General features: G+C 49.1%; 1 protein-coding gene across 3 annotated transcripts in view; it reads right to left on the minus strand.

The window, feature by feature from the left end:
* ptpn13 (protein tyrosine phosphatase non-receptor type 13) overlaps positions 1–22655 on the minus strand; it is a 159323-nt gene that overhangs the window by 91738 nt on the left and 44930 nt on the right. For all 3 annotated transcript variants that reach the window (XM_064977320.1, XM_064977319.1, XM_064977318.1), the window contains exon 7: positions 10509–11102. In XM_064977320.1, coding sequence (XP_064833392.1) covers positions 10509–11102 — 594 coding nt within the window. The remainder of the gene's footprint in view (positions 1–10508; positions 11103–22655) is intronic.

Raw genomic sequence — 22655 nt, forward strand, 5'->3', positions numbered from 1 at the left:
AATAGGATTATCAAGGCTTTTCCAATTCCAAGAGAGAATATCTAGCGTTGCCATTGTTAAAAAAAATATATGTTATTAATAATATATAATTAATAATATTCTCAAAGACGTCTTGAGCTGCTTTGGCAGAAGAGAACGTGTGTGTTGTATTCTGGAAGGTGAAGAAGAGTTTTGCCAGGTGGATGAAGCCATATTTCAGATTTAGCCTACATAGCTTGGATCTCACTTCATAGTAGGTTTCCCTCTGTTTTAGCAGTCAGCACTCGGGTCTGGGTAGGTGCTGATCCTCTTCTCCACATTAGGTCAGAGCCCTCCCCGATTCCGCTGCAAGGCAAACAGTTTGTCCTTTGACTTCTGTGGATTCGTACCATCAGCAAGACCGATTCCGGAGAGGACCCGTGTTAATTAACATCATGGGACCCAGCTTCTCCTGCCTAACCAGTTCATAGAAAAGATTGCTCATAACAGAAGTTGTGTTGCCCGTTTCCAAAGCAGCTTCAAGTCCTACAATCCGCACATTGAATTTAAGTGAATAACTTAAGGTGATTCTATTTTCTCTATTAAGAGATTGATTCCCCCCCCCCCTCTAACTTAGAGTTAACTGTTTCCAGGTCATGGAGTTGCACCTCGGTCTCATTGGCTGCCTTCTACAGACTTTCCACTTTAATTGAATAGGCATATACTTTCAAAAGGGAGCAATGGGAGTGATTCATTTACCAGTTTTAATTGCAAGTTAAGGGCATTGGTAATCTCCTCACAAACAATCTCTCGGATACTTGTTATACAATGAATTCGCCACACCTTAATATGGTGTTTACAATCGACAATTTTAGAAAACAAGTCTGTTTATTTGTCGTCATTTTGCAACAACAACAAAAACACGATAAGGCCACACGTTTCAACGCATGCCACCAGAACCAGAACCCCGCGAGTTGTTTGTCATTTATGAACGGTTTGTGCTTACTGGCTAGTGGCTACTGGGATATGTATGGTCAATTTGAGCTGCAGACAAAGAATTTCACATTTCAATTCACATTGACATCCTTGCCTTTTTGTTGTGACTTGCAAAGTCTAATTCTCTTTCACCACACCGCTCCTCGCAATATTTGATTTTCCATGTCAAAAAATAAAACACAAAGCAGAAGATCTTTGGACCTTAAAAACCTACTTTAAGTCAAATATTCTGTGCTGTAGGTGTTTTTAAAGAAAAAATACCCTGGAGGACAACATAGTAATGTTTGTTTCAAACATTAGGGCTTTTTTACTCAAGAAATGAAATCTTCCTCATTGTTTTGTTTCCTTGCCACGATACGTTTGAGTATCGCGTTACTGGTAGTGTGACAACTCTATTTAGAAGGTATATCATCAACCATTCAACAACAATATTGACCATGTAGTAAGAATAGATTTGTTCTAATTGTATTCAAAAAGGGCAATGAAACAAAGTCAATCATTGTGGTTGACTTGACTTCACATTCTCAATAACTGACACATCCTTCATATCACCTAGTGGGAATAGGGCCTTAGGTGAGTTGGAAAACAAGCTCTGAAGAAAGTCCTTGCTGTTGAATGTGTGACAGCATAGAAGCTATGGCCTTCAGCTATGTTCAAACAGAGAGGAGGAGAGGACAACTCAGATTATTTACAGTCTGGTGGCTCCAAGGAGGAAGCAGAAGAGCCTCCCTCCCACTAGAACATATGCTAACTGGATAATGATAGCTTACTAGGAGAAGAGCCTCCCTCTCACTAGAACATATGCTAGGAGAAGAGCCTCCCTCCCACTAGAACATTTGCTAACTGGATAATGATAGCTTACTAGGAGAAGAGCCTCCCTCTCACTAGAACATATGCTAGGAGAAGAGCCTCCCTCCCACTAGAACATATGCTAGGAGAAGAGCCTCCCTCCCACTAGAACATATGCTAGGAGAAGAGCCTCCCTCCCACTAGAACAGATGCTAGGAGAAGAGCCTCCCTCCCACTAGAACAGATGCTAGGAGAAGAGCCTCCCTCCCACTAGAACAGATGCTAGGAGAAGAGCCTCCCTCCCACTAGAACAGATGCTAGGAGAAGAGCCTCCCTCCCACTAGAACAGATGCTAGGAGAAGAGCCTCCCTCCCACTAGAACAGATGCTAGGAGAAGAGCCTCCCTCCCACTAGAACAGATGCTAGGAGAAGAGCCTCCCTCCCACTAGAACAGATGCTAGGAGAAGTGCCTCCCTCCCACTAGAACAGATGCTAGGAGAAGAGCCTCCCTCCCACTAGAACAGATGCTAGGAGAAGAGCCTCCCTCCCACTAGAACAGATGCTAGAAGAGCCTCCCTCCCACTAGAACAGATGCTAGGAGAAGAGCCTCCCTCCCACTAGAACAGATGCTAGGAGAAGAGCCTCCCTCCCACTTGAACAGATGCTAGGAGAAGAGCCTCCCTCCCACTAGAACATATGCTAACTGGATAATGATGGCTTACTAGGAGAAGAGCCTCCCTCTCACTAGAACATATGCTAACTGGATAATGATAGCTTACTAGGAGAAGAGCCTCCCTCCCACTAGAACAGATGCTAGAAGAGCCTCCCTCCCACTAGAACAGATGCTAGGAGAAGAGCCTCCCTCCCACTAGAACAGATGCTAGGAGAAGAGCCTCCCTCCCACTAGCACAGATGCTAGGAGAAGAGCCTCCCTCCCACTAGAACAGATGCTAGGAGAAGAGCCTCCCTCCCACTAGAACAGATGCTAGAAGAGCCTCCCTCCCACTAGAACAGATGCTAGGAGAAGAGCCTCCCTCCCACTAAAACATATGCTAACTGGATAATGATAGCTTACTAGGAGAAGAGCCTCCCTCCCACTAGAACAGATGCTAGGAGAAGAGCCTCCCTCCCACTAGAACATATGCTAACTGGATAATGATAGCTTACTAGGAGAAGAGCCTCCCTCCCACTAGAACAGATGCTAGGAGAAGAGCCTCCCTCCCACTAGAACATTTGCTAACTGGATAATGATCGCTTACTAGGAGAAGAGCCTCCCTCTCACTAGAACATATGCTAACTGGATAATGATAGCTTACTAGGAGAAGAGCCTCCCTCTCACTAGAACAGATGCTAGGAGAAGAGCCTCCCTCCCACTAGAACAGATGCTAGGAGAAGAGCCTCCCTCCCACTAGAACATTTGCTAACTGGATAATGATAGCTTACTAGGAGAAGAGCCTCCCTCCCACTAGAACATATGCTAACTGGATAATGATAGCTTACTAGAACTCAGAATTTCCGGTAACTGAAGTTGTTTTTTTTAACGGTGCAAAACGTGATACAAATAAATAATTTTTTGGGGTGTGATAGAAGCGTTCATTTTCCAGAATTGTGTTTTTTCAGGGGGTTTTACCCCTTACCAAAATTAGATAAATATTCTCAGCAAAGCAAAGCAATCTGTTGTTTGCCCCAGTTTGCCCCAGTTTCTTCTCCTGAACCCAGGTATCTCTGACTCAGATTTGAGCCTATGGATCTGATCACATTAGAGGAGCATGTCATCTTGGTCTGTGAATCAAACACATGGTCACACTGCAGGGCGAGTAAGTGACAAAACAAGAGGACTTTAGGTAAACCATTTGAATTCAATCACTTTGACAGCACCCTTTTTGATTTGAATGAAACCTTTCATATTTGCTCATTGTAGAAGTGGTCAGAAAGAGATTTTTTAGACATGAATGTGCTCAAAGTAGTTTCCATAATGTTATGTCTATTTTTATGTATAGATTTTGTTCATATTCACATATACTGTAGCAGACCCTATTTTACGTCTGAGGTTGAGACATGTTCTTGAACACATGGCTTGATCACCGTTTCATAGTATCTCACATTTACTGCATGGTTGGTTAGTTATATCCAGAGGAACAATATTTGATGGACTTGTACATACAAGAGCTACTAGATTCTACAGCTACTGCTTCTGCATTCCCAACAATTATTCTGAGCCAAAGTATTGCCTAGCAACCGTTACATTCTTGTTAAAAGCCCTCCCTTCTGACTTAACCTAAGTCTTGCGACAGCCGACAACTTTTGATGTCAACAAGCAGAAAAACCCTATTTAGAAAAACTGTGGTAATTAGTTTTAGTTAGGCCCCTCCACCTCGTTCTCCAACCCATTCGGGAGCTCAGCCCATCCTATCCTAGCCCAGTCTAGCCAATCACATCCTGGAGCCCTGCCCATCCTATCATATCTTAAGCCCAGCCAATCCAACCCAGCCCATTCCGGAGCCCGATCCAGCCAATCACGGCTCAGGTCCGCCCATTACAGAACCCAGCCCAGCCTATTCGAGAGCCACATGACCCGCTGCCAAGCACCGGAAAGTCCAATAACATTTGTATTTCCCCTCATCCGCTACACATGACTCCAATTACTAACCTCAGGGAAGCTAGGAAACTATAGTCCTGATTGAAGCACCTTGGCCCTGAAGTGGAGAGAAGAGGGGTAGAGGAAAGAGGAGGAGGAGAGAAGGGGGGTAGAGGAAAGAGGAGGAGGAGAGAGGGGGGTGGAGGAGGAGGAGAGATGAGGGTGGAGGAGGAGGAGGAGGAGGAGAGAGGGGGATAGAGGAAAGAGGAGGAGGAGGAGAGAGGGGGGTAGAGGAAAGAGGAGGAGGAGAGAGGGGGGTGGAGGAGGAGGAGTAGGAGAGATGAGGGTGGAGGAAGAGGAGGAGGAGAGAGGGGGATAGAGGAAAGAGGAGGAGGAGGAGAGAGGGGGGTAGAGGAAAGAGGAGGAGGAGAGAGGGGGGTGGAGGAGGAGGAGTAGGAGAGATGAGGGTGGAGGAGGAGGAGGAGGAGGAGGGGGTAGAGGAAAGAGGAGGAGGAGAGAGGGGGGTGGAGGAGGAGGAGTAGGAGAGATGAGGGTGGAGGAGGAGGAGTAGGAGAGAGGGGGGTGGAGGAGGAGGAGGAGGAGAGAGGGGGGTGGAGGAGGAGGAGGAGAGAGGGGGGTGGAGGAGGAGGAGTAGGAGAGATGAGGGTGGAGGAGGAGGAGGAGGAGGAGGGGGTAGAGGAAAGAGGAGGAGGAGAGAGGGGGTGGAGGAGGAGGAGTAGGAGAGATGAGGGTGGAGGAGGAGGAGTAGGAGAGAGGGGGTGGAGGAGGAGGAGTAGGGAGAGAGGGGGTGGAGGAGGAGGAGGAGGAGAGAGGGGGGTGGAGGAGGAGGAGTAGGAGAGAGGGGTGGAGGAGGAGGAGTAGGAGAGATGAGGGTGGAGGAGGAGGAGTAGGAGAGAGGGGGTGGAGGAGGAGGAGTAGGAGAGAGGGGGTGGAGGAGGAGGAGGAGGAGAGAGGGGGGGGAGGAGGAGGAGGAGGAGAGAGGGGGTGGAGGGAGGAGGAGTAGGAGAGATGAGGGTGGAGGAGGAGGAGTAGGAGAGAGGGGGTGGAGGAGGAGGAGTAGGAGAGAGGGGGGTAGAGGAAAGAGGAGGAGGAGAGAGGGGGTGGAGGAGGAGGAGTAGGGGAGAGGGGGTAGAGGAAAGAGGAGGAGGAGAGAGGGGGTGGAGGAGGAGGGAGGAGGAGAGAGGGGGTGGAGGAGGAGGAGGAGAGAGGGGGGTAGAGGAAAGAGGAGGAGGAGAGAGGGGGTAGAGGAAAGAGGAGGAGGAGGAGAGAGGGGGGTAGAGGAAAGAGGAGGAGGAGAGGGGGGTAGAGGAAAGAGGAGGAGGAGAGAGGGGGTAGAGGAAGAGAGGAGGAGGAGAGAGGGGGTGGAGGAGGAGGAGGAGAGATGAGGGTGGAGGAGGAGGAGAGATGGGGGTGGAGGAGGAGGAGAGATGGGGGTGGAGGAGGAGGAGGAGAGATGAGGGTGGAGGAGGAGGAGGAGGAGAGATGAGGGTGGAGGAGGAGGAGGAGAGATGAGGGTGGAGGAGGAGGAGAGATGAGGGTGGAGGAGGAGGAGAGATGAGGGTGGAGGAGGAGGAGAGATGAGGGTGGAGGAGGAGGAGAGATGAGGGTGGAGGAGGAGGAGGAGGAGAGATGAGGGTGGAGGAGGAGGAGGAGGAGAGAGGGGGGGTGGAGGAGGAGGAGGAGGGAGAGAGGGGGGGAGGAGGAGGAGGAGGAGGAGAGAGGGGGTAGAGGGAAAGAGGAGGAGGAGAGAGGGGGGTAGAGGAAAGGAGGAGGAGGAGAGAGGGGGTAGAGGAAAGAGGAGGAGGAGAGGGGGGTAGAGGAAAGAGGAGGAGGAGAGAGGGGGGTAGAGGAAGAGGAGGAGGAGAGATGGGGGTGGAGGAGGAGGAGGAGAGATGAGGGTGGAGGAGGAGGAGGAGAGATGGGGGTGGAGGAGGAGGAGTAGGAGAGAGGGGGTGGAGGAGGAGGAGTAGGAGAGAGGGGGGTGGAGGAGGAGGAGTAGGAGAGAGGGGGTGGAGGAGGAGGAGGAGGAGAGAGGGGGTGGAGGAGGAGGAGGAGGAGAGAGGGGGTGGAGGAGGAGGAGTAGGAGAGATGAGGGTGGAGGAGGAGGAGTAGGAGAGAGGGGGTGGAGGAGGAGGAGTAGGAGAGAGGGGGGTAGAGGAGGGAGGAGGAGGAGAGAGGGGGGTGGAGGAGGAGGAGTAGGAGAGAGAGGGGGTAGAGGAAGAGGAGGAGGAGAGAGGGGGTGGAGGAGGAGGAGGAGGAGAGGGGGGTGGAGGAGGAGGAGGAGGAGAGAGAGGGGGGTAGAGGAAAGAGGAGGAGGAGAGAGGGGGTAGAGGAAGAGGAGGAGGAGAGAGGGGGTAGAGGAAAGAGGAGGAGGGAGAGAGGGGGTAGAGGAAAGAGGAGGAGGAGAGAGGGGGGTAGAGGAAAGAGGAGGAGGAGAGAGGGGGTAGAGGAAGAGGAGGAGGAGAGAGGGGGTGGAGGAGGAGGAGGAGAGATGAGGGTGGAGGAGGAGGAGAGATGGGGGTGGAGGAGGAGGAGGAGAGATGAGGGTGGAGGAGGAGGAGGAGAGATGAGGGTGGAGGAGGAGGAGGAGAGATGAGGGTGGAGGAGGAGGAGGAGGAGAGATGAGGGTGGAGGAGGAGGAGGAGAGATGAGGGTGGAGGAGGAGGAGAGATGAGGGTGGAGGAGGAGGAGGAGGAGAGAGGGGGGTGGAGGAGGAGGAGGAGGAGAGAGGGGGGGGGAGGAGGAGGAGTAGGAGAGATGAGGGTGGTGGAGGAGGAGTAGGAGAGAGGGGGTGGAGGAGGAGGAGTAGGAGAGAGGGGGGTAGAGGAAAGAGGAGGAGGAGAGAGGGGGTGGAGGAGGAGGAGTAGGAGAGAGGGGGGTAGAGGAAGAGGGAGGAGGAGAGAGGGGGTGGAGGAGGAGGAGGAGGAGAGGGGGGTGGAGGAGGAGGAGGAGGAGGAGAGAGGGGGTAGAGGAAGAGGAGGAGGAGAGAGGGGGGTAGAGGAAAGGAGGAGGAGGAGAGAGGGGGTAGAGGAAAGAGGAGGAGGAGAGAGGGGGGTAGAGGAAAGAGGAGGAGGAGAGAGGGGGGTAGAGGAAAGAGGAGGAGGAGAGAGGGGGGTAGAGGAAAGAGGAGGAGGAGAGAGGGGGGTGGAGGAGGAGGAGGAGAGATGAGGGTGGAGGAGGAGGAGAGATGGGGGTGGAGGAGGAGGAGGAGAGATGAGGGTGGAGGAGGAGGAGGAGAGATGAGGGTGGAGGAGGAGGAGGAGAGATGAGGGTGGAGGAGGAGGAGGAGGAGAGATGAGGGTGGAGGAGGAGGAGAGATGAGGGTGGAGGAGGAGGAGAGATGAGGGTGGAGGAGGAGGAGGAGGAGAGATGAGGGTGGAGGAGGAGGAGAGATGAGGGTGGAGGAGGAGGAGGAGGAGAGATGAGGGTGGAGGAGGAGGAGGAGGAGAGAGGGGGTGGAGGAGGAGGAGGAGGGAGAGAGGGGGGTAGAGGAAAGAGGAGGAGGAGAGAGGGGGTAGAGGAAGAGGAGGAGGAGGAGAGAGGGGGGTAGAGGGAAGAGGAGGAGGAGAGAGGGGGTAGAGGAAAGAGGAGGAGGAGAGAGGGGGTAGAGGAAAGAGGGAGGAGGGAGAGAGGGGGTAGAGGAAAGAGGAGGAGGAGAGATGGGGGTGGAGGAGGAGGAGGAGAGATGGGGGTGGAGGAGGAGGAGGAGAGATGGTGGTGGAGGAGGAGGAGGAGAGATGAGGGTGGAGGAGGAGGAGGAGAGATGAGGGTGGAGGAGGAGGAGGAGGAGAGATGAGGGTGGAGGAGGAGGAGGAGGAGAGATGAGGGTGGAGGAGGAGGAGGAGGAGAGATGAGGGTGGAGGAGGAGGAGGAGAGATGAGGGTGGAGGAGGAGGAGGAGGAGAGATGAGGGTGGAGGAGGAGGAGGAGAGATGAGGGTGGAGGAGGAGGAGGAGAGATGAGGGTGGAGGAGGAGAGATGAGGGTGGAGGAGGAGGAGGAGAGATGAGGGTGGAGGAGGAGAGATGAGGGTGGAGGAGGAGGAGGAGAGATGAGGGTGGAGGAGGAGGAGGAGAGATGAGGGTGGAGGAGGAGGAGAGATGAGGGTGGTGGAGGAGGAGGAGAGATGAGGGTGGAGGAGGAGGAGAGATGAGGGTGGAGGAGGAGGAGAGATGAGGGTGGAGGAGGAGGAGAGATGAGGGTGGTGGAGGAGGAGAGATGAGGGTGGTGGAGGAGGAGAGATGAGGGTGGTGGAGGAGGAGAGATGAGGGTGGTGGAGGAGGAGAGATGAGGGTGGTGGAGGAGGAAAGAGGAGGGTGGTGGAGGAGGAGAGATGAGGGTGGAGGAGGAGGAGAGATGAGGGTGGAGGAGGAGGAGAGATGAGGGTGGAGGAGGAGGAGGAGAGATGAGGGTGGAGGAGGAGGAGGAGAGATGAGGGTGGAGGAGGAGGAGGAGAGATGAGGGTGGAGGAGGAGGAGGAGAGATGAGGGTGGAGGAGGAGAGATGAGGGTGGAGGAGGAGGAGGAGAGATGAGGGTGGAGGAGGAGGAGGAGAGATGAGGGTGGAGGAGGAGGAGGAGAGATGAGGGTGGTGGAGGAGGAGGAGAGATGAGGGTGGTGGAGGAGGAGAGATGAGGGTGGTGGAGGAGGAGAGATGAGGGTGGTGGAGGAGGAGAGATGAGGGTGGTGGAGGAGGAGAGATGAGGGTGGTGGAGGAGGAGAGATGAGGGTGGTGGAGGAGGAGAGATGAGGGTGGTGGAGGAGGAGAGATGAGGGTGGTGGAGGAGGAGAGATGAGGGTGGTGGAGGAGGAGAGATGAGGGTGGTGGAGGAGGAGAGAGATGGGTGGTGGAGGAGAGATGAGGGTGGTGGAGGAGGAAAGAGATGGGTGGTGGAGGAGGAAAGAGATGGGTGGTGGAGGAGGAAAGAGATGGGTGGTGGAGGAGGAGAGGGTGGTAGAGGAGGAGAGGGTGATGGAGGAGGAGGAAAGAGATGGGTGGTGGAGGAGGAGAGGGTGGTGGAGGAGGAGGAAAGAGAAGGGTGGTGTTGAACTGCAGCCGGAGGAACAAGCCACAGTTTAAGGCACCATATGTTGGTAAGGGGTGAGAAAGGATAAAGAGGAGATGGGAGGATGGAAAGGAGGAGGCTGGTACGCTGCAGCCAGAGGAGCAAGTCACAGATTAAGGCTCCATGTACATGGAGGTAACCAGAGAGCATTAACCGCTGCTGTGCCATCATTTAAAAACAACCACAGAGGAAGGAGAAAAGAAACAGAGCAAGCTGCCATCCCAATTGGGACCCTATTCCATACAAAATGCGGTACTTTTGACCAGAGTAGTATGGGGCATGGTCAAAAGTAGTGCACTTAAAAGGGAATATGATGCCAATTGGGATGCAACCCGAGGAGGGGCAGGCAGGCCGGATAGGAAGGCCTGAGGTTTATTATAGGAGCTCGTTCATCCGTCCCTCCCTCCATCCAGCCCTAAAGCCTCCATATGGCCACCAGACACCGCTGCATTAGAGAAGGACATAAACATTAATGTCCCATGTGACTTCATATCAGTAACACTTCTCAGAAATTAAATAAGAGCCATGGCAAGTAGAATAAGACAGACAGACAGACAGAGCTATAAGTGAGAGAGGGTTAAAGGGTTAGAATTATCCTGTCTCTTATTAAAAAGCAGGCATTTGGAAACCACAGCCACTCTGTCTCATGCACTCTGGGTGTTAATCCCAAACAGTACCCTATTCCCTTTATAGTGTACTACTTTGACCAGGGTCCATAGAGCTGGGGTAAAAATGAGTTCACTACAGCGAATAGAATGCCATTTGGAATGCACCTGGACCAACACAGCTTCCCACATCCCGGCCATCTAGAACATCTCACTAACCAGTCAGCCTCTCTGCTCTGGTAACGTCATCTCTCACACATTTTTCACCTTTCTAAACGTCTCAACAGCTGATAGACGACTACTTATCAATTTCATAGCAGCAGGTCCACGGAGGAGTCTAGTCTACATGGTAGTGCTGCAGACTCCAGTCCACACATACACCCTGAAATAGTGGTCCAAGCACTGTCTCAGTCATTCTCCTGTCTGTGACCCTGACATTTCAATCTCTTCATCTACTTCCTTATCCGACCATTAAAACCAGGGGAAAAAAGGTCTCACCATCCATGGCTTGGCGGAGCACCTGCAGCTTCCTCTGCTTCTCCTTGATCCGGTCATAGGCTGAGGTCAGAGCTGAGCTGACCAACAGGGGTGAGTGGGGGTGGGCCTTCGTCCTGGGCGTCTCCAACCCACCAAAGTCTGAGTAGCGGTTCTCCCCGTCTCGATCCCGGTACACCCGGGAGGCTGACTTGTGCCTTCCCCCTGAGCGGGTACTGAGGGCACTGCTACCCCGCCTGGCATCCTCAAGGGCTCCAAAGCGGAGCATATCCGGGTCTATGTGGGCCAGGTCTACAGAAGACGCCCAGTTCTTCTTGTGTTGGGCTGTCGAGTCTCCTCTATAGGGCAGGGACCTCCTGTCCAGCTCTACCGGCCTGCCTCTCTGCTGGGGCTCGAGGTAGAGGGCCAGGTCTGCGGAGGACTCTGACTCAGGATGGTAGTCCGATGGCGGGTAGGGACCAGGCAGGGCCCCCTCACCTCTCAGGAGGTCCTGGATGGGGAGGGAACCCATGGAGCGACTCAGGCCACGGTTCAGAGATGCCTGCTCCTGACTACGAGCCTTGTAACGCTCCAGTACCCTCGGGGCTGCACTCCTCCCTGAGGGTAAAGACAGAAGGTAGATCAGACAACAGGGAAATAACATACCGTAAAGGGACTAATGAGAAAGTGTACCACAGGTTTTTGTGTTACACTACATGACCAAAAGTATGTGGACACCTCTTTGTCAAAAATCTCATTCCAAATGAGTGGTATTAATATGGAGTTGGTCCCCCCCTTCGCTGCTGTAACCACCTCAACTCTTCTGGGAAGGCTTTCCACTAGGTGTTGGAACATTGCTACGAGGACATTCAGCCACAAGCTTTAGTGAGGTCGGGGGGGGGGGGTGTATTAAGGTCCCCATTAGCTGTTGCAAAAGCGGTAGCTACTCTTCCTGGGGTCCACACAAAACATGAAATAATACAGATCGTCAACAGACAAGAACAGAACTACATACAAATCAAATCAGATTCTTCAGATATCCAAGATGGCGTAGCAGTCAGACGTCTTCGTCTTGCCCTGTCCTATGTATATATTTTTCTTCAATCTTTTAAATATTTTTCCTAAACCTCAACTTCAAAATACTTTCCTGCAACCCGCCTCACCAAATGTGGAGTGGATCTGTTTTTTTTTCGAAAGTATTTCTATTTACCGCCAAACTGGAATACCTCAACTGAAGCTATCTAGCTACTAGCTATCAGTCAGCGAACCACTGCTAGCGGTCATCAGCTAACCTTTAGCTCGGAAAGCTCTCGCCAGTTTGTACAACGAGTTTCAAACCAGAACATAATCGGACCTATTTTTTTCTCCATATCCCCAGATTCCTACCGCAAACTCTGAACCTTTTCATCTGGACCATCACAGTTAGCTAACCGCAACCCGGGTTGACTACTCCTGGCTAACGTTTCCGTCCCGGCGCTAGCCCCAACTAGCCTGGAGCTAGCCCATGCTAGACCTATCTCCCGGCTAGAGCTCCTGGGCTACTCCTGAAGCCCACTCATCGGCTACAATATCCGGACCCCTTCTACTGCCGGTACGGGGCACGGAACCCCGCCGATCCTTCACGACTGGAATACCGACAGGCCCCTCAGGCGCGACATCCCTTGAAGGCCCATTCTGCTAACCGTGGCCTGCTGTCTCGAGCATATTGGACTGTTCGCTGATCCTTCAGCCAGTTTCTTGAACCACTATACCCATTTTGCCAATTGGACTTGGACCCCTCTGCTACTTGGAACCATGTTAATTCCACGACTGGTCTATCAACGTCACTGCACGAGGAGGCAAAAACAGACTTTCTTCCATCGCGTCCATCTAAGGCCCTTATGCTAGCTTGCTAACCCTGGCCTGCTAACTGCTAGCCCCGGCCTGCTAACTGTCTGAATCGCAGTGTCCCCAGCCAGCCCAACCACTCACTGGACCCATACGATCACTTGGCTACGCATGCCTCTACCTAATATCAATATGGCTTATCCATTACTGTTCTGGTTAGTGATTACGGTCTTATTTCACTGTAGAGCCTCTAGCCCTGCTCAATATGCCTTAACCAACCATGTTGTTCCACCTCCCACATATGCGATGACATCACCTGGTTTAAACATCTCTCGAGACTAGATCTCTCTCATCATTACTCAATGCCTAGGTTTACCTAAAATGTACTCTCTTCCTACCATACCTTTGTCTGTACATTATGCCTTGAATCTATGCTATCGTGCCCAGAAAACTGCTCCCTTTACTCTCCGTTCCAAACGTGCTAGATAGCCATTAGCCGTACCCTTATCCTACTTCTCCTCTGTTCCTCTGGTGATGTAGAGGTTAATCCAGGTCCTGCAGTGCCTAGCTCCACTCCCACTCCCCAGGTGCTCTCATTTGTTGATTTCTGTAACCGTAAAAGCCTTGGTTTCATGCATGTTAACATTAGAAGCCTCCTCCCTAAGTTTGATTTATTCACTGCTTTAGCACATTCTGCCAACCCAGATGTCTTAGCCATGTCTGAATCCTGGCTTAGGAAAATAAGAGACATTACTGTGCAGCCGTATTCATCGACCTGGCCAAGGCTTCCGACTCTGTCAATCACAACATTCTTATTGGCAGACTGAACAGCCTTGGTTTCTCAAATGATTGCCTCTCTTGATTCACCAACTACGTCTCCGATAGAGTTCAGTATCTCAAATCGTAGGGCCTGTTATCCGGACCTCTGGCAGTCTATGGGGGTGCCACAGGGTTAAATTCTCGGGCCGACTCTCTTCTCTGTATACATCAATGATGTCGCTCTCGCTGCTGGTGATTCTTTGATTCACCTCTACGCAGACGACACCATTCTGTATACCTCTGGCCCCTCGTTGGACACTTAACTAACCTCCAGATGAGCTTCAATGCCATACAACTCTACTTCTGTGGCCTCCAACTGCTCTTAAATGCAAGTAAAACTAAATGTATGCTCTTCAACCAAATGCTGCCCGCACCTGCCCACCCGTCCAGCATCACTACTCTGGACGGATCTGACTGAGAATATGTGGACAACTACAAATACCTAGGTGTCTGGCTAGACTGTAAACTCTCCTTCCAGACTAATATTAGGCATCTCCAATCCAAAAATAAATCTAGAATCGGCTTCCTATTTCACAACAAAGCATCCTTCACTCATGCTGCTAAACATACCCTCGTAAAACTGACCATCCTACCGTTCCTCGACTTCGGCGATGCCATTTACAAAACAGCCTCTACTCAACAAATTGGATGCAGTCTAGTGTCATCTGTTTTGTCACCAAAGCCCCATATACTATCCACCACTGCGACCTGAATGCTCTCGTTGGCTGGCCCTCGCTTCATACTCGTCGCCAAACCCACTGGCTCCAGGTCATCTACAAGTCTCTGCTAGGTAAAGTCCCCCCTTATCTCAGCTCACTAGTCACCATAGCAGCACCCACCCATAGCACGCGCTCCAGCAGGTATATCTCACTGGTCACCCCCAAAGCCAATTCTTCCTTTGGCCGCCTCTCCTTCCAGTTCTCTGCTGCCAATGTGGAACGAACTGCAAAAATCTTTGAAGCTGGAGACTCTTACCTCCCTTACTAGCTTTAAGCACCAACTGTCAGAGCAGCTCACAGATCACTGCACCTGTACATAGCGCATCTGTAAATAGCCCATCCAATCTACCTCATCCCCATACTGGTATTTATTTATTTATTTATCTTGCACATTTGCACCCCAGTATCACAACTTGCACATTCATCCTCTGCACATCCTACCATTCCAGTGTTTAATTGCTCTATTGTAATTACTTCACCACCATGGCCTATTTATTGCCTTACCTCTCTTATCCTACCTCATTTGCACATGCTGTATATAGATTTTTCTACTTTATTATTGACTGTATGTTTGTTTATTCCATGTGTAACTCTGTGTTGTTGTATGTGTCGAACTGCTTTGCTTGATCTTGGCCAGGTCGCAGTTGTAAATGAGAACTTGTTCTCAACTGGCCTACTTGGTTTAATAAAAAATAATAAGCATGAAGTAAATGGTCTGAATACTTAAATAAAGGTGAAATAAATAAAAAAATCACATACACCTGGTTAGCAGATGTTAATGCGAGTGTAGCGAAATGCTTGTGCTTCTAGTTCCGACCATGCAGTAATAACCAACAAGTAATCTAACTAACAATTCCAAAACTAACAATTTCACAACTATCTTATACACACAAGTGTAAAGGAGTGAATAATAATATGTACATGAAAATATATATGGATGAGCGATGGCCGAACGGCATAGGCATGATGCAGTAGATGGATTAGAGTACAGTATATACATTTGAGATGAGTAGCATTATGAGTAAACATTATGAGTAAGCATTATATAAAGTGGCATAGTTTAAAGTAACTAGTGATACTTTTATTAGATCCAATTTTAAATTATTAAAGTGGCTAGAGATTGAGTCAGTATGTTGGCAGCAGCCACTCATTGTTAGTGATGGTTGTTTAACAGTCTGATGGCCTTGAGATTAAGCTTAATGTTGGGCGATTAAGCCTGGCACGCAGTCGGCATTACCATTCATCCCAAAGGTGTTTGGTGGGGTTGAGGTCAGGGCTCTGTGCAGGCCAGTCAAGTTTTTCACAACGATCTTGACAAACCATTTCTGTATGCACCTCGCTTTGTGCACGTGGGCATTGTCATACGGAAACAGGAAAGGGTGTTCCCCAAACTGTTGCCACAAATTTGGAAGCACAGAATTCTATAACGTCATTGTACGCTGTAGCGATAAGATTTCCCTTCACTGGAACTAAGGGGCCTAGTTCGAACCATGAAAAAAAAAACAGACCCAGAACATTATTCCTCCACCACGAAACTTTACATTTGGCACTATGAATTGGGGCAGGTAGCGTTCTGATTGGTGGATTCCAAGTCTTATTTGTCCATTGGACTGCCAGATGGTGAAGCAGGATTTATCACCCCAGAGAACATGTTTTCACTGTTCCAGAATTACACCACTACAGATGACACTTAGCATTGTACATGGTGATCTTAGGCTTGTGTGCGGCTGCTCGGCCATGGAAACACATTTCATGAAGCTATCGACTAACAGTTACTGTGCTGATGTTGCTTCCAGAGGCAGTTTGGAATTCGGTAGTGAGTGCAACCGCGGAGAAGCGATTTTTGCATGTGGCCTACCACTTCACGGCTGAGCTGTTGACACTCCTAGACGTTTCACTTCACAATAACAGCACTTGCAGTTAATTGACCGGGGGCAGCTCTAGCAGGACATACATTTGACGAACTGACTTGTTGGAAAGGTGGCTTCCTATGATGGTGCCACGTTGAAAGTCACTGAGCTCTTCAATAAGGCCATTCTACTGCCAATGTTTGTCTATGGAGACTGCATGGCTGTGTGCTCAATTGTACGCATGTTGTTACATTACAGACTTATTCTACAATGATTTAATAAATATTTTCCATCAGTAATCTACACACAATACCCCATAACAACAAAGCAAAAACGTTTTTTTTATAAATGTCTGCAAACATAATACAAAAACAAAACAGAAATATCTTATTTACACAAGTATTCAGACCCTTTGCTATGAGACTCAAATTTGAGCTCAGGTGCATCCTGCTTCCATTTATCATCCTTGAGATGTTTCTACTTCATTGGAATCCACCTGCGGAAAATTCAATTGATTGGACATGACTTGGAAAGGCACACACCTGTCTACAAGGTCCCGCAGTTGACAGTGCATGTCTGTACAAAAACCGAGCCATGAGGTCAAAGGAATTGTCCTTAGAGCTCAGACAGGATCGTGTCGAGGCACAGATCTGGGAAAGGGCACCAAAAAAGTCTTCAGCATACCCAACAACACAGCATCAACAACTTTCTTAAATGGAAGTAGTTTGGAACCACGAAGACTCAGAGCTGGCCGCCTAGCCAAACAGAAATCGGGGGAGAAGAGCCTTGGTCAAGGAGGTGACCAAGAACCCAATGGTCACTCTGACAGAGCTTCAGAGTTCCTCTGTGGAGATGGGAGAAACTTTCAGAAGGACAACAATCTCTGCAGCACTCCACCAATCAGGCCTTTATGGTAGAGTGGCCAGACGGAAGCCACTCCTCAGAAAAAGGCACGACAGCCCGCTTGGAGTTTGCCAAAAGGCACCTAAAGGACTCTCAGACCATGAGAAACAAGATTCTCAGGTCTGATGAAACCAAGATTGAACTCTTTGGCCTGAATGCCAAGGATTACGTACGGAGGAAATCAGGCACCATCCCTACAGTGAAGCATGGTGGTGGCAGCATCATGCTGTGGGGATGTTATTCAGAGGCAGGGACTGGGAGACTAGTCAGGATCGAGGGAAAGATGAACAGAACAAAGTACAGAGAGATGCTTGATGAAAACCTGCTCCAGAATGCTCAGGAACTCAGATGGGGTGAAGGTTCACCTTCCAACAGAACAATAACCCTAAGCACACAGTCAAGACAACACAGGAGTGTCTTCGGGACAAGTCTCTGAATGTCCTTGAGTGGCCCCGCCAGAGCCCGGACTTAAAACCGATCGAACATCTCTGGAGACCCCTGAAAATAGCTGTGCAGCAACGCTCCTCATCCAACCTGACAAGAGCTTGAGAGGATCTGCAGAGAATAATGTGAGAAACTCCCCAAATACAGGTGTGCCAAGCTTATAGGGTCATACCCCAAAAGACTCAACTGTAATTGCTGCCAAAGGTCCTTCAACAAAGTACTGAGTAAAAGGTCTGAATACTTATATACAATTATAGTAAAAAAAAAAACTAATTGTAATACATTTGCAAAAACTTCTAAGAACATGTTTTTGCTTTGTCATTATGGGGTATTTAATCAATTTTAGAATAAGGCTGCAACATAAAATGTGGAAAATGTGTACAAAGTAAATGGATCTGAATACTTTCCTGTATATAGTGTATAACTAGCTTGGTGTCGGATCTGTGTTGTCTTGCCAATGCTGTGACAACCATAAGGAGTTGAGAAACTGGGACCTTTTCCGACTGAAGAACGAGAGAGACGGCGTAGCTAATGTTGGAGAGAGGGGGAGGGGACTCAGGCCTATAAAACATGTAGTGCCTTGCTTTAATCTACAAAGCATATGGCTCCATCTCTACAGTAAAACAGAACATCAAAAGACAGAATTAATTTTTTCCAGGAACACTCGCTATGGGGCAGACAGAAACTTTTCCAGGAACACGGTTGCTATGGAGACAGACAGACCAGGACAAGATTGATTGAAAAAAAACAAATATAAAAACAAAAACAAACAGGAAATAGAACATTTGTTTTGAGGGTCCATTGGCCTTTCATTCTTAGTTGCAACATTCAGAGAATTGTTTCCAGGAGGTTTATCTAGAACTATTAGTGGTGGTAGGCATGGGCAAGCTGCACTGCACAGTCAGCGCTGTGGTACTAAAGCAGAATGAAAACAATCACGTCGCCCAGCATGAAAAACAAAGCAATGACAGCATTTTCTCCACAGTCACTTCAACGCTAACCACCGACGTGTCACATCTGCAGAAAGAAAGACAAGTGATGTTCACCCATGACTGCGTGGCCACACATGCCTCCAACTCAATCAAGTTTGCAGACGACACTATAGTAGTAGGCCTGATTACCAACAGTAACGAGACAGCCTACAGGGAGGTGGTGAGGGCCCTGGGAGTGTGGTGCCAGGAAAATTCCTCACATTTAACGTTAACAAAAACAACTGATCGTAGACCTCAGGAAACAGCAGAGGGAGCAACACCCCTCCAATCAACGGTACCGCAGTGGAGAAGGTGGAAAGTGAAGCTCCTTGGCATACACGTCAATGACACTGAAAATTGTACACCAACGCAGTGTGGTGAAGAAATTTGGCTTGGCACCTAAAACTTTTACACATGCACAATTGAGAGCGTCCTGTCGGGCTCTATCTCTGCCTGGTACGGCAACTGCACCGCCTGCAACCGCAGGGCTCTCCAGAGGTTGTTGCGGTCTGCCAAAAGTATCACCGGGGACAAACTACCTGCCCTCCAGGACACCTACAGCATCCAATGTCACAGGAAGGACAAAAAGATAAATCAAGGACAACAACCACCTGAGCCACTGCCTGTTCACCCCGCTATCATCCAGAAGGCGAGGTCAGTACAGGTGCATCAAAGCTGGGACCGAGAGACTGAAAAACCAGCTCAAGGCCATCAGACTGTTAAATAGCCATCACTAACACAGAGGCTGGTGGAATATATACAGAATTGAAATCACTGGCCACTTAAAAAACAGAACACTAGCCACTTTAATAATGTTTACATATTTTTGCATTACTCATCGCACATGTATATACTGTATTCTATCCTATTCTACTGTATCTTCTATACCGCTCAAATACTTCTAGGTTTTGCTTTAGCCTGCCTGTAGTGCCAGGTGGGAGGAGGTTGTTCTTCTGAGACTTTTATATTGGTTCCAATGTGCCAGGCGAGCTCAATCAAGTCCAGCTAAAGTATTTTAAATTAGTATTGAACCCAGACCAGCTTAGGAACTATAATCAATACCATGCAATGGTTACATAAGCCTCCTATCCCCTCCCATTTTTTTTTCATCGAAAATTTAAAGTATCAATAAAAAGTCTGATGACCTGAGGACTGAAGCAGTGGAATCTCAAAAAAGGGTAACACAGAAAGCCCCTGGATCTTCATACCTTAATTAACACTTTAAAAAAACTTGATACTTTCTATTGTATACACACCAATTCGATTAGCTAACTTCCAGCACATTACAAGGCTGTTCATTGTCTCTCACCACTGACTTGTCTTCTGAGCACCTCCCTCTTGGTCATGGTTCAGGAAGCGTGGGAGTCAGTCAACATTAGGACACTGGTAATGCACCGCCACCCATTAAAAGAAGGATCCGTGAACTAAAACTAGTGTTCAGTTCACTGTCCCAACTTGTCTATGCCAGCCTACCAGGGTCTCTATTGTCAGTGTTATGTTCAGCCCGCCTACTGTAACACCCCCAGGGACTTTTTTCTTCTTCCATCAGCTTGAGGAGACCAAGCCTGTTAGAACCGGACCAAGGTCTGTCTCTCTGTTGAAATTGTGAATCACTTCCTCCCAGTAACACTGACATGACTCAGAAAGTCATTAGATCAGATATTCATCAATCAGGTATATACTCAGTCTATATTGAGATCAGGTGAATTGACTGTAGGCCGTAAGTACGTACAGTGCCTTCAGAAAGCATTCACACCCCTAGACTTTTTCCCACACTCTTGTGTTACACCCTGAATTCAACATCAACATGTATTTATTTTCCTCAACCTTCTACTGCACACAAGACAATGACAAAGTAAAAACATGTTCTTAGTAATTTTGCCAAATGTATTTGAAAATGAACTACATAAATCTAATTGACATTAGTATTCACACCTGTCAATGCTTTCTGTAAGTTTAAAAGCTTTGGATTGTACAAATATTTAAATTCATCAACCTCTGTGTCAAGTTGGTTGTTGATCATTGCTCGACAGCCATTTTCAAGTTTTGCCATCGATTTTCAAGATGAATTAAGTCAAAACTCTAACTATGCCACTCAGGGACATTCAACGTCATCTTAGTAAGCAACTCGTGTATTTTTGACCATGAATTTTAGGTTATTGTCCTGCTGAAAGGTGCATTTGTTTCCCAGTGTCTGTTGAAAAGCAGACTAAACAAAGTTTGACCTCTGATTCTGCCTGTGCTTAGCTCCATTCCGTTTCATCCGAAAAATAAAAATAAACCTCTAGTCCTTGCCAATGACAAGCATACCCATAACATGATGCAGCCACCACCATGCTTGAAAATATGAAGAGTGATACGTTGTTGGATTTGCCCCAAACATAATGCTTTGGCTTACTGGTGCTCTTCCATGCCGTCCCTAGGAGGGGTGCGTCACTTGAGTGGGTTGAGTCACTGACGTGGTCTTCCTGTCTGGATTGGCACCCCCCTTGGGTTGTGCCATGGCGGAGATCTTTGTGGGCTATACTCTGCCTCGTTTCAGGATGGTAAGTTGGTGGTTGAAGATAACCCTTTAGTGGTGTAGGGGCTGTGCTTTGGCAAAGTGGGTGGGGTTATATCCTGCCTGTTTGGCCCTGTCTGGGGGTACCGTCGGATGGGACCACAGTGTCTCCTGACACCTCCTGTCTCAGCCTTAAGTATTTATGCTGCAGTAGTTTGTGTCGGGGGGCTAGGGTCAGTCTGTTATATCTGGAGTACTTCTCCTGTCTTATCCGGTGTCCTGTGTGAATTTAAGTATGCTCTCTAATTCTCTCTTTCTCTCTCCCGGAGGACCTGAGCCCTAGGACCATGCCCCAGGACTACCTGGCATGATGACTCCTTGTTGTCCCCAGTCCACCTGGCCGTGCTGCTGCTCTAGTTTCAACTGTTCTGCCTGCAGCTATGGAACCCTGACCTGTTCACTGTGATTACTATTATTTGACCATGCTGGTCATTTATGAACATCTTGGCCATGTTCTGTTATAATCTCCAACCAGCATGGCCAGAAGAGGACTGGCCACCCCTCATAGCCTGGTTCCTCTAGGTTTTGGCCTTTCTAGGGAGTTTTTCCGAGCTACTGTGCTTCTACACCTGCATTGCTTGCAGTTTGGGGTTTTCGGGCTGGGTTTCTGTACAGCACTTTGAGATATCAGCTGATGTATGAAGGGCTATATAAATACATTTGTATTATGACAAAGTTAATTTCTTTGACACATTCTTTGCAGTTTTACTTTATTACCAACTGGATGTATGTTCTGGAAGATTTTTATTCTGTACAGGCTTCCTTCTTTTCACTCAGTCATTCTATTCGACCTGGCCTGGGTATCCTGGAAGGATATTGACCTCATCCCGTCAGTTGAGGATACCTGGTCATTCTTTAAAAAGTAACTTCCTCACCATTTTAGATAAGCATGCTCCATTCAAAAAATGCAGAACTAAGAACAGATATAGCCCTTGGTTCACTCCAGACCTGACTGCCCTCGACCAGCACAAAAACATCCTGTGGCGGACTGCAATAGCATCGAATAGTCCCCGCGATATGCAACTGTTCAGGGAAGTCAGGAACGAATACACGCAGTCAGTCAGGAAAGCAAAGGCCAGCTTCTTCAGGCAGAAATTTGCATCCTGTAGCTCCAACTCCAAAAAGTTCTGGGACACTGAAGTCCATAGAGAACAAGAGCACCTCCTCCCAGCTGCCCACTGTACTGAGGCTAGGTAACACGGTCACCACCGATAAATCCATGATTATCGAACACTTCAACAAGCATTTCTCAACGGCTGGCCATGCCTTCCTCCTGGCTCCCCCAACCTCGGCCAACAGCCCCCCCCCAGCTACTCGCTCAAGCCTCTCCAGGTTCTCCTTTACCCAAATCCAGATAGCAGATGTTCTGAAAGAGCTGCAAAACCTGGACCCGTACAAATCAGCTGGGCTTGACAATCTGGAACCTCTATTTCTGAACCTATCCGCCGCCATTGTCGCAACACCTATTACCAGCCTGTTCAACCTCTCTTTCATATCGTCTGAGATCCCCAAGGATTGGAAAGCTGCCGCAGTCATTCCCCTCTTCAAAAGGGGGAGACACCCTGGACCCAAACTGTTACATACCTATATCCATCCTGCCCTGCCTATCTAAGATCTTCAAAAGCCAAGTCAACAAACAGGTCACTGACCATCTCGAATCCCACCGTACCTTCTCCGCTGTGCAATCTGGTTTCCAAGCTGGTCACGGGTGCACCTCAGCCACGCTCAAGGTACTAAACGATATCATAACCGCCATCGATAAAAGACAGTACTGTGCAGCCGTCTTCATCGACCTTGCCAAGGCTTTTGACTCTGTCAATCACCATATTCTTATCGGCAGACTCAGTAGCCTCGGTTTTTCTAATGACTGCCTTGCCTGGTTCACCAACTACTTTGCAGACAGAGTTCAGTGTGTCAAATCGGAGGGCATGCTGTCCGGTCCTCTAGCAGTCTATGGGGGTGCCACAGGGTTCAATTCTCGGGCCGACTCTTTTCTCTGTATATATCAATGTTGCTCTTGCTGCGGGCAATTCCCTGATTTACCTCTACGCAGACGACACCATTCTGTATACTTCCGG

This window comes from Oncorhynchus masou, chromosome 11 (assembly GCF_036934945.1).
Source record: "Oncorhynchus masou masou isolate Uvic2021 chromosome 11, UVic_Omas_1.1, whole genome shotgun sequence".
Taxonomy (NCBI): domain Eukaryota; kingdom Metazoa; phylum Chordata; class Actinopteri; order Salmoniformes; family Salmonidae; genus Oncorhynchus; species Oncorhynchus masou.